The sequence below is a fragment of the Mirounga angustirostris genome, unplaced genomic scaffold (genome assembly GCF_029215605.1).
Source record: "Mirounga angustirostris isolate CCGP_5_RB_7025 unplaced genomic scaffold, mMirAng1.0.hap1 SCAF_13, whole genome shotgun sequence".
In the NCBI taxonomy this organism is placed as follows: domain Eukaryota; kingdom Metazoa; phylum Chordata; class Mammalia; order Carnivora; family Phocidae; genus Mirounga; species Mirounga angustirostris.
This window is the reverse complement of record NW_026991721.1, coordinates 7,373,337-7,385,075: the sequence shown is the minus strand read 5'-3', so window position 1 is coordinate 7,385,075 and position 11,739 is coordinate 7,373,337. Positions and strand designations below refer to the sequence as shown.

Below are 11,739 nucleotides of genomic sequence, written 5' to 3'. Positions count from 1 at the left end.
GTCCATGCATCACTTCAAAGGTCATTCTGAGGAGGGAGTGTCTGCATTGTGTTTGCTGCAAGGCTAACTTGGGGCTATGAGTCTAGCCAGGGACCTTGCTGCAACCCCAAACCCACCAGATCATTGCTGGGGGTATTGTCATTGCTACTAAGGGGCCAAAATAGTTTCCTTCTGAAAAATGACCTCCCCAAAGAGAGCTAGCTACCTGCTATGCTGGTGACAAAAGGAAAAAGAAGGGATCCAAGAAAGTTCTGGTTCTGATCAAGGATGGTAGGCTGCCTCTCTGATGGATGATCCCCAATAATCTCCCCACCTAGTTTTGTTTTTTGTTTTTTTAAGATTTTATTTATTTATTTATTTGAGACAGAGAGAATGAGAGAGAGAGAGCACATGAGAGGGGGGAGAGTCAGAGGGAGCCTGATGCGGGACTCGATCTAGGGACTCCAGGATCATGACCTGAGCCGAAGGCAGTCACTTAACCAACTGAGCCACCCAGGCGCCCTCCCCACCTAGTTTTGTTTTTTTTTTTTAAGATTTTATTTATTTATTTGACAGATACACAGTGAGAGAGGGAACACAAGTGGGGGAGTGGGAGAGGGATGAGCAGGCCTCCCGCCAAGCAGGGAGCCTGATGTGGGGCTCGATCCCAGGACCCTGGGATCATGACCTGAGCCAAAGGCAGACGCTTAACGACTGAGCCACCCAGGCGCCCCCCCCCCCCCAGTTTTTACGCCCTTATGTAATCCCCTCCCCTCAAGCATGGGCTGGGGATACAATATAGTAAAATTGTCAGGATGTTATTTCTAAAATTTCCATGGCTTCTGTATTGCTCACCTTTTCTCACTCTCTAGCTTTCTTGCTCTGCAGGAAGCCAGCTCCCATGTCAAGCAGCCCTGTGGGGAGGCCCGTGTGGCAAGGAACTAATCTCTCCAGCCAACAGCCTACAAGAACCTGAGGTCCTTGGTCCAGGGGCCCTCAAGGAACTGAAGCCTGCCAACAGCCTTGTGAGTAAGCTCGGAAGTGGACCTTCCGAGGCCCGCAGACAGCCTATGTGTGAGCTTGGAAGCTGATCTCCCCGCCCCAGATGACCTCTCTTATGATGCAGCCCTGGCCAACACTTTGATTGGAGCCTGTGGAAGACCCTGAGCCAGATGCCTCCCCACTAAGCTGTGCCCAGATTCTTGCCCCACAAAAACTGTGAGATGATAAAACATTTGTCAATTAAGCCACTACGTTTTGGAGTAATTAGTTGTGCAGTGATAGATACACTCAGATCTAAATTCCTAGGATATATTCAACTATGTGGAAGCCTCATGCTATAACAGTAGCTGTGTTTACAAATTTGAGGATTCACAGATATTAGCTCATATCCCTTCTCAAGAATCCTACAACATCTCCTCCTACTCCTTTTCTTTTTCTATTTTTAAATAAACATATCAAACTATAGTGACAGTTACACATTCTATTTTTTTCTGCCCCATGTGTTGTGAGCATTTCCCCATCTCATTAACTATTCTTCAAAGCATTCTTTATTCCTCGCACCTCTTCAGCAGCCCATTATAGGAGTGCGCCAATGTTAATTTAATCACTCCCCTCTCTTATGTTTTGAGCTCAAGGTAGGGTTTTAACTCCTTGGGTCACATCTATGAGTACATGCCGGCCCCTTCAAGCAGGGCTTATGGGACGAGTATGGGGTAGGGGGAAGGCAGGATCGTCTGTGTTTAAGTGCTCCTAATGTTGCATTAAGTCTGTGCCACTTCCTGGTTATGTGTCCTTGGGCTGGTTACTTAACACTCCCAGGCCTCAGTTTCCCCTTCTGGACAGTGGGAATAATATCCATACCTACCTCACAGAGTTATTGAGGGATATTAGAGGCATAACCTGGAGTTAACCCAAGTAAAACACAGCACAGTATCTGACTATATTTAGGGTATATGGACACAAGTCAGACCACAATATCCTCACAAACACACACCCTGCTCCTCGTTGAGTCCTGGTCCATGGTGCATTGTATCACCTCTTGTTCCAGACTCCAGCTGGCCTCCAATCAAAAGCACCTTGTCTGCTCTCCATGAGTCTGTGGTGACCCCACCTCTGGCACCACCCACAATCCTGCAACCATCACACCAGGTCTAGCTGTGTGGTCCTGGGCAAGTTCAGCCTGTCTCTGGGTCTCAGCTTCCTCATTTGTGATTTGAGGAGGGGGTTAGATTGGGAGGTCCATGATGGATTGCCCACCTCTAAACTCTAGACTATTACCTCTTTTTTCAAAGGCCCTTCAGTTTCAACCATGCCGAGCACAATCAGAGCTTTAAAGAACGGGCCAATGCAAAAAGAATTGGAAAACATTTTAATTTATTTACCATAACATGTGTGCTGAGACTTGTGCTCAGCATCCTGGAGTGTGTTAAATACTAGCATAGTGTCTGTTTACATGTGTGTGAAAATCTGGGTGAAGAATTGGGGTTTCTCATCTCGGGCCCCTTACAGAGCTTGTCCTGAGTCTGAGTGAGAACCCACACACAGCCCCCCACCAACCCCTACCCCAGTAGATACTGCAGCTGAGCTCCTGCCTGGGAGAGGCAGGGAGCCATTTGGGAATAGCCTGGGGAGCTGACCCTGGAGAATCTCCCAGAGGTCTTGGTATGGCTATGGGTGCCCCTCCTGCAGAAATCCCTGGGGGGACGGTTCCAGGCTTCTCCCCAACTCCAACCCACAGGTTCAGCTCCTTGGCACTGAAAACACTGCTAGGGAAGAAAGAGTCCACTTCCGGGCTCCTGCTTGGCCTCTCCCTATCCAGGCTTGGACTCTGGACTAGCCCCAGCTAGGGTGAGGTTTCAGGAACTGCAGGGCTCTGTCACAAACCAGAAGAAAGAGCTCCTTCCCGTTCCCAGCACATAAACCTCACACCAGCCCCCAGTTTCTAGGACTTCAACTCCTAGGGTGCCCGGGCCAGGATCCCACCAGGAGAAGGAGGAATAGATGGTGGTGTTTCAGGTCCCCCAAAAGGCTGTGTGACCTTGGGCATGTCACATGGCTTCTCTGGCCTCCGTCTCCTTATCTAAAAAAGTGGTGTGATCATCTGGATTTTGCAGAATGACCATGAAGTGGAAATAAGATAATGGCGGTGACAGGGCCTGGAAGTGCTGGGCAGCAGTGATAACGTTCTCTTCCTGGTGAAATGCTGGGCCAGCTGGTCAGCCAAGAAAGGCAACTCCAGTGGTAAAGGAGGAGATGCCTATGTGCTGAGGCTGCTACTTCAGCCCAAGGAAGGGGCTAGCTCGGCTCCCAGGGATGGGTTAGAAGTGGACTTGAGCAGAGGAGAGCAGGGGGAAAGCCAAGAGTGGGAGAGGGCTGGAATCCACACCCAGCCCTTGCTGATCTGCTGCGGATAACGCCGCAGGCTTGTGCTCCCCACCCTGCAGGCAGGCCAGCCCCAGAGCAGTTGAGAGGCTGTCAGGTGAGGACCCCAGCTTCCCTCTGGTGGGGTGCTCCATCACAAGGGGCTGTAGAGGGGTGGGTTGGGCCGGGGGACCGGGCAGGAGGGTGTCGAGCTTGGAGGAAGGCCTTGGCAGGCTGGAGCCAGTGGGCGAGGCTGACTGGACAGGGCTGGGGGACAGTTGGGCAGGAGGTGCAGTGACCTGGGTGGAGTCAAGGGACAGAGAAGGCAGAGGGGACAGGGGGAGGCCAGGCGAACTATGAGGCTGTGGATCTGGAGAGAGCCGGTGAGCCGACGGAGAAGAGACTGAGGTCTGAAACAGGCCCCGCTGCTCCCGGCAGCCATGTTGTCCATGGAGCATGGGGTCCGGGGGCCGCTCGGTCTGGCCCCAGCAGCCAGGGGTCGCTGGAGCCAACCAGGTGGCAGAGTCCATGAGGCACAGGCGCTCATGCGCATGCAGGGTCCGGCTCCACCACACCAGCTCGGCCTGCAGGGCCTGGATCTCCTTCCGCAGCACGTGGTTGTGTTTCTCCAGGGTCTCGTGCTGCTGGGGGCAGAAGCAGATGGGTGGGGGAGGGGATGTCAGCCAGCATGAGTCCTGTACCCCGTCCCTAGCGTCCTTAACTTAGAGGGAAAGGTATATTGCCATCCAAATGTCTCAGCGAGGGCCCCTTGGCTCCTCTCTGGCCGGCTCTCCACAACCACCCAGCCCCTCTTGCCCATTCCACTCCTCCTGGGGCTCAGATTGGCCTGCTCTCCATCCTCACCACCGGTCCCCTGGGCCAGCTGGTCTCCACCAGCCGGCCACCTCCACTCACTTGAGAACTCCACCAGCGTCCTGACTGGGGCGCCCCTGAAACCACCCTGTTCTCTTGGCCCAGAGGGACAGTTTGGCAATTACGGGATCAACTGTACATTCAAGTTCAAGTCCTTTAAAGGCTCCCACACCTCCCTGTACACCGTGGCCCCAGCTCACACCTCCAGCTTTATCTCTCTGGGATATCTATCTTCTCCTGCTCCCCTTAATTTCCTGTCCCTCCAGTGGACTCTGCTTCCTCACCACATTTCCTGTCTCCTCTGCCTGCACGCTCTTCCAGTCCCTCCTCCCCTGGGCTAATCCTGACGTGGCCTTCTCATGACAGCTTGGAGGTCATTCTGTCTCGCACACTTCTAGGCTGCTCCATGCCCCTGTCAGATCTCCCTAGTGCCCAGAACTGACTCACGGAGGCACTGTGGGAGGAGCCCCGGGTAGTGTTTCAGAGGGTGGCAGCACCGGAATGTTCTATTCGGCACCCCCGAATCAGCATCTGGGTAAGTTCTGTTCTGCTGGACTCTGGGTTCTGAGAACCCACTGATAGTGTGCAGTTTTAAACGACCCTTTATAGTGACAGCAATGAAAGACCTTTCTTTCCACAGCTCCTAAGGCTGAGTGACTTCCTCTTGTTCCCTCCCCTACCATACCCCTTTTGTGGACAATTTTTATTTATCTTTTCTTTATTTTCTTTTTTTCATTGATTTGAAAGAGAGAGAGAGACTGCGTGAGCAGGGGAGGGGCAGAGACAGAAGCTCAAGCTGACTCCTTGCTGAGCACAGGGCCCTACTGGCCCCACACGGGCTCCACTTGGGGCTCCATCTCATGACCCATGAGATCATGACCTGAGCTGAAACCAAGAACCGGACGCTTAACCCACTGAGCCACCCAGGCCCCTTTTGTGGACAGTTTTTCAAAGGGGAAGCCATAAGGATGTTTTACATAAAAATGTTGCTGAGAGCATGAACTCAAAATGCTAACAGGCCTCAAAACCCCTAGCAGCCCTACTTCCAGGCTGGTCTCTGCATGTGGAATGATATTTTTAAAACATGGCATTAGGTCACCTCTCACCTAAATTCTCCGCAGGCTTCAATTCTCCTCCAGAAACTGAGTCATTTGTTGGTTCAGTCCTTCCTTCCCTCGCTATCTCTAGGCCGCTCACGTGTTACCTCCTCAGGGGAGGCTTCCCCAGTTAGGTTTCCGTCACCCCACCCTCCCCGCTCCCTTGCCTCTGCCCTGCTGTATTTGGCCCCACAGCGCTTATCACCAGCTGACATCCCCAATCCCCCACGGATAATTTATTTGTCTGTCTGGCTCCCCCATGAAAATATGAGCCCTGGAGAGTGCGGGGCAGGTTTTTGTCTGCTGTGTTCGAAGCTGTATTGCCGATGCTGAGAACTGTACCTGTCACATGGGAGACACTCAATAGGCCTTTTTAGGAGGCGTGAACACATGAATGCACGAAGTCTCCACCCTGCCAGGCGGGCACCATCCTGGTCCTCACTCACACACGCCCGCGCCAGCACTATTTCATCTGCCAGCAGGCCTTTTCCTACCTTCATCCGTTTGGAAAACTCCTATGCATCCTTCAACACCAGCTCAGACTCCATCTCCATTATCACCCTGATGCCACTGTGTGTTGCCCCCACTTTGTGCTCCTAGAGCACTTTATTCCGATTCCATCATCCGCTCCACAGGGCACGACTGAGTTCCTTCTATTTGTCGGGCACTGCTCCAGGTGATGGGGAAACAGCAGAGGACAAAATAGTTCCCTGCCTTCATGCTCCTTCTAGTCCGGTGAGGGAGACGAGCAATAGACCTCAAATATGTAAGTTCAGGGCTAACAAGAAGAATAGAGCAGAGTACAGGTAGCCGGCTCTTTAGATCATGTGGTTTAGAAAGGCCCTTCGGAGGAGGTGACATTTAAACCAAACAACTGGAAAGAAGTGAGGATCTAGCGGGACTGTGGCCTGAGGCTAGAGGGAACAGTCTCTGCAGAGCCCCTGGGCTGGATGTGCGGGGCCATTGAAGGAACAGGGAGAACAGGGTGTGGGGTGTTAGGGGAGGAGACAGCATAGGGCCTTCGGCAGGCAGGGCTGCAGAATTTCACTCTGCACTGTAAGAACTAAGGTGTAAGCATTTTTCCCAAGGGCCAGGTCCTGAGCCCAGCTCTGAATCCTTTCCCTGGGATGGAACCGGTGATGTCCTTTCTCTCTGCCACAGAGGAAGAAGAAAAGCTCCAAGGGTCAGCTTACCATCCAAGGTCAAGTTACCATCCAAGGTTAAGAGGCAAGTACAGTGGAGCCCTCCCCAACCCCACTGGGCTCCTTTGCCTCCTTTAGTCGCCACAAGGGTCCTGCCAGTGGGCAGGGATTATGGTCCCCGTTTTTGGATGAGGACAGTGAAGCTCAGCGAAGGAAGTGACTTGTAGCTATGAGTGCCATGGCTGGGACTCTAAAGCAGCGCATCTTAACCCTGAACGAGTTTCTCATAGGGTGAGTGCTTGTCTCCTCTCCCTAGATCCCGAGTGCCTCAAGGGCAGGGCTGGGCCGCGGACACACCTTTGTGTCCCCAGAGCCCAGCGCAGGTCTGGCACAGTTTGTACTCAGCACCTCTCTCAAGCTCAGGAGACCTGGAAACATACAGCAGTGGAGGGAGAGCCGCTCACAGGCGTGGAGATAGGGATGGAGGAGAGGTGGCCAGGCCAGGAAAGTGGAGTCAGGGTAGGGAAGAGAAGGCATCCCCCACCTGGTGCAGGGCGTCCGCCTTGTCCGTGTGCTTCTGCCGGCTGCGCTGGGCGGCTGCGCGGTTCTTCTGCTTCTTCTTCAGCCTCTGATGCTCCTCGGGGTCCTGCAGGGTGTGAGGCAGAGGGCTCAGGGGTCCCGGCAGGGGCTTGCACCCTCTGTCCAGGCCATCTGTAAAGCCACACTCTCCCCGATCCAATTCCCCAAGGGTCTCCTGTCTCCTAGAGGCCCCACACACGGCATCGCTCGCAGGTACACCTTGTTGGAACACCTGCCTCACCCACACGGCCTGCTTACAGCTAACAGTGGGGGAGGACGAACGGAGAAGCCCCAAGCCTCAGTTCGAATGCAGACAGAACGGACTTCACGCCTACACTCTGCTTAGCAGCCATCCGGCTCCGGGCAAATCGCTCCCTTCTGGAGCCCAGCTGCCTCATCCGCACAAGGGCCACAAAGCAGGCATGAGCTTCATCAGCAAGGGCAGGGCCAGGGTCCGATTCGGCTCCGTGAGCCCAGGCCCAGCCCAGGCCCGAAGCTGATATTCAGTGACACAACAGATTTTTATTGAGCACCTACTGTGTGCCAGGCACCGAGTGAGGGGGACAAAAGAGCAAATCAAGCAGGCAAAAATCCCAGCCCTCAAGTTGCTGACATTCTGTGTGGCAGCAACCTGGAAGGAATGCATGAGTGGACCCAAAGCTTCCCAGCAGTGCCCCTCCTCCTCCCCGGGACCCCACATTAGGGGGTCCGTGAAACTTAGACAAAATATTTAACCCCAATGCCCCACGTTTTGGAAGGTTGGGCAAGAGAGAATGTTGGAGACCCCACAGCCCAAATCCCCCTTCCCCTAGGTCACTCTGGGAGTGTGTTCTGACTGTAGGGAGCTCAGACGGGACCCAAGACCCTGCCCTTCCTGGCTGAGAACTCCATGTTGCTCAGTTGATGGTCATTAAGAGGTCCATCGCAGGTTCTGGGAGGGCGAAGAGACTGGAGCCTGGGGGAAAGACCTGCACTTGACAGAAGGAGGTAGGCTTCTGGTACTTGGGTCCTGGGACAGGAGCAGGAACTCCAAGGGGAGCCACACCAGAGAATCTGGGGAGGGAAGAGAATGCTCCCATAAGGGCAATGAGGGGAAGGTGGGTGAGGAGACAGCACTATTCAGAAGCCACATTCTGAAACGGGAGCCTGGCTCTGCACTATGAGAGCAGGAAAGCCCTCACTTCAATCACCTGGGGAAACTGAAGCCCAGAGAGGGGTATGTGGATCCCATGGTCACACCGCTTGTGAGTACAGAGCTGGGACTAGAAGCTCTGACCATGCCCCTCCCTGCCTGGGAACTGGGGACGCTTGGCCCTATTCCCCTTCTCATCCCCTGTCCCTGGTTCCCTGTACTCACCGTCCTGGTCAGCAGCCCACTGCCCCCACAGAGGTGCATGGCTTAGGCAAGGGGCGGGCAGAGGCTCAGTTCGGGTGTCCCTCTGCCACTGTGACCTCCCAGTGCCCTCTGGGGGCTCAAGGAAGTGGCAGCTCTTTAAATCCCCGGTGACCACTCCGCCCCCAGCAAACCAAGTTTCAGTTTCTTCTAAAGCCACTGGCTGCTCAGAATCCCTGGCTCGGGTTGGCTCACGTGGCTGGAATTTCCTAACACGAACTGGCCTTCCGGTTGGGTCCCTTTTCTGGAAGGAGAGCGATGACAACGGAGGGGACACCAAAAGTCTGTTATTGGGGGAGGGTTCTGGGGGAGGGAGGGCAGGCAGCCAGGCACAGAGACAAGAGGCGAAGCCAATGGGGAGCCAAGGGCTCATGTGGGACACGGGAGAGCCTCTGGGAGCTGGAACTGCTGGCGTCCAGGTTTGCCGCCCACCTCTGGCCCGTGGGAGCCGCGCAGCTTTGAGAATGTGATTCATCCTCTCTGAGTCTTAGTTTCCTCATCTCTAATGGGTGTAGGGGGATGGGACAAGTAGCTACTCAGAGCTTCACGGAGGAACCAAGCAAGATAATACAACCACCCCCAAACCCTCGGAGACCAGTGTTGAGGCAAGTGTGCAAAAATAAGCAATGGCCCTTAAATAGGAGAACAGATGGATAAATTACTGTGTTTTCATTCAACAGACCACGCAGAAGTAGAGGGAGCGGTGTCTAGCGGTTAGGAGAACAGCCTCCAAGCTATGTGACTTGGGGACATAATTTCACCTTTCTGGGGAGCCTGGGGGGCTCAGCTGATTAAGCGTCTGCCTCAGGTCATGATCTCGGGGTCCTGGGATCGAGCCCCACGTCGGGCTCCTTGCTCAGCGGGGAGCCTGCTTCTCCCTCTCCCTCTGCCTGCTGCTCCCCCTGCTTGTGCTCTCTCACTCGCTCTCTCAAATAAAAAAATACAATCTTAAAAAAAATTAATTTCACCTTTCTGTGCCTTTGTTTTCAAATCTATAAAGGGGGGATAAAAATAATTCTGTCAGGAACGTGAAATGCGGTGAGGCGGGCCAGGCACCCGCAACCATGCCTGGTACAGAGGAAGAGTTCGACAAATACTTGCAACTCTGATCTGCTGGGCGATTCAGAGCTGCACTGAGCATCATGCTTGAGAGTCCGTCACGTCCAGTTGTTTGAACATCACAAGCTGCAACAAGATCCAAACAACACCATTTCTGTAAGGTTGAATCATATGGGTACGCAAATATGTAATCAAACTATAAAAATGTGCATGGGAATGAGAAACACGAAATTCAGAATGTGGTGACGGGGGTGCACCGATATACAGGGATTTCAGTGTCTGTGGTATCCTGTGGCTTAAACACTCTGATAATATTATTACCTACACGTTGGCGTATACCTGTTTCCTTTTTTTTTTAAGATTTTTTTTTTTTTTTTTTTGTCAGAGAGAGAGAGAGAGGCAGACAGAGGGAGTAGCAGGTGTCCCACTGAGCAAGGATCCCGATGCAGGATTCGACCCCCGAACCTTGGCATCATGACCCGAGCCGAAGGCAGACGCTTAACCGACTGAGCCACCCAGGCGTTCCTGAAGTGTTTCCTAATAAATACTTCTATTAAAGACTTAGCAAACCCAGAAGCCTCAGGCGAACCTGCACGGTTGTTGTATCTCTAAAGGAGACCGTGCAGGGAAGGGACATCTGTCTGGGGACAGAGGAGCCAGGAACCCCGGTCCGAGAACAGCATAGCAACTGATGTGCGGTGCCCAGGGTCCCGTGGTCTGGTGACTAGAGCACCTCGGATTGTATCTGAGTCCTGAGGGCTCAAGGCTGATGGTGTGGGATCACAGGAATGGCAAATAGTGTAGATGGGATCTTCTGATAGGTAATGGTGTCCTGCAGGGCGGTGTTGAGGGGTTCACAGCTGCCTCGGAGCTTCTTAGAAAAGAGCAGGGCAGATGAGTCGCAGCATCTGCCGTGCTGTGATTGATTAGTGATGTCTGCCTTGAGCGGGGCTGGGGGAGTGGCCACCCCTGCTCTGCCTAGAATTGGGCATGAAACCAGTCTGGGCTTTAGAGTCAGACGCGACTCTGATACTTGGCACTCAAAGGTCGATGCGGCCTCAACATTGTCATACGTACGCTGTAGATGACAATGAGATCGTACCTATTTTACAAAGTTGCTTTGAAGATGGAAAAGAATGAGCTGAGAAGAAAGCTCTCTGCATATGGTCAAGTGCTATCCCGCTAGAATCCGTTCCCCTTGGTGAGATTTGTGGGAACCCGGGATTAATGAAGCCTCCTAATTGTAAATGCCCAGGCGAGGGGGGGATGGGCATGACAGCTGGGTCTGGCCCTCCTTGCTTGAAAGGGGTCGGGGAGCAGAGGCTGAAGTGGGGCATCCCATGCAGGGAGGCTGCCTCAATGTCTCTGGATGATTTTTGTTCCTCAAAAACCAAGAGGACCAGGTCATCTTGCCTGAGGCGGGCCCCTAAGGGGCTCATTAAGCCAGTCCATGAGCTCCACAGGGAAGGATCTCTATCCAAACCAATCTTGGTTTCTTGATGTAACCAAGAAAAAAAAAAATCTGTGGGGTAGGGGGGCAGTGGCTAGGCCCCAGACCTGGACCCCCAGTCTTTCCCTCTGCAGACCCTAGCTTGGGGTGGAAAGGAGACAGTCAGCAAGTGTGCCTGTGGCCTCTCTCAGGAGGCCACAGCCCTGGAGGAAGTCTGAAGAAGGCAGCGCTTATGGCTGGCTCTCCCTGAGCCATGTCAGGGATGAGGGACACAGAATGGGTAATGTTTTTGTTTTTTTTTTAAGATTTTATTTATTTATTTGACAGAGAGAGACACAGCGAGAGAGGGAACACAAATAGGGGGAGTGGGAGAGGGAGAAGCAGGCTTCCCACGGAGCAGGGAGCCCGATGCGGGGCTCGATCCCAGGACCCTGGGATCATGACCTGAGCCGAAGGCAGACGCTTAACCGACTGAGCCACCCAGGCGCCCCAGAATGGGTAATGTTTAACCACGAATGGCTGTGCGTGGCTTCCCCAAGAGGTGGACGCCCTCCCAGGCCGGCAGGGCAGGCTTCTGGGTCCTCCAGGGCAACCTCCTACTTAGAAGGGAAAGAGACTAATGCCCAGAGAGCCCAGGTGGCCTGGAGGGAGGGGGCGGAGCTGGAGGGAGGACACACCTCTCTCTTCCGAGCCCTGAGTCCTCGTCCACAGCCAGGGCGGGAGGGCCTGATCCTCTAGTTGGAAGCCTGCAGCCCCTGCAGGGGGAGGCTGGGAGGCCTCCCCAAACCAGAGCTACAGAGTGAG

General features: G+C 53.8%; 1 protein-coding gene across 2 annotated transcripts; it reads right to left on the bottom strand.

Moving 5' to 3' along the window:
• Positions 1–2,335: 2,335 nt before the first annotated feature.
• On the bottom strand, positions 2,336–9,153 carry BATF2 (basic leucine zipper ATF-like transcription factor 2). 2 transcript variants are annotated; one of them, XM_045893343.3, is made up of 3 exons: positions 8,391–9,153; positions 6,999–7,100; positions 2,336–3,983 (listed from the first exon to the last, which is right to left on the bottom strand). In XM_045893343.3, the coding sequence occupies exons 1-3, from the start codon at positions 8,427–8,429 to the stop codon at positions 3,300–3,302; spliced, it is 825 nt and encodes a 274-aa protein (XP_045749299.1). In that variant the 5' UTR covers positions 8,430–9,153; the 3' UTR covers positions 2,336–3,299. The 2 variants fall into 2 exon arrangements, with proteins under 2 accessions (XP_045749299.1, XP_045749298.1); XM_045893342.3 differs by having other exon boundaries at positions 2,336–3,986; positions 8,391–9,121.
• Positions 9,154–11,739: the final 2,586 nt, after the last annotated feature.

Bases quoted from the DNA above. Each gene is read 5' to 3' on its own strand.
- BATF2 (XM_045893342.3), bottom strand. From the start codon at position 8,429: ATGCACCTCTGTGGGGGCAGTGGGCTGCTGACCAGGACG. The intron at 7,101-8,390 runs GTGAGTACAGGG...CACACCCTGCAG, and splicing joins GTGGGCTGCTGACCAGGACG to GACCCCGAGGAGCATCAGAG. The intron at 3,987-6,998 runs GTGGGGGATGCC...TTCTGCCCCCAG, and splicing joins AGGCGGACGCCCTGCACCAG to CAGCACGAGACCCTGGAGAA.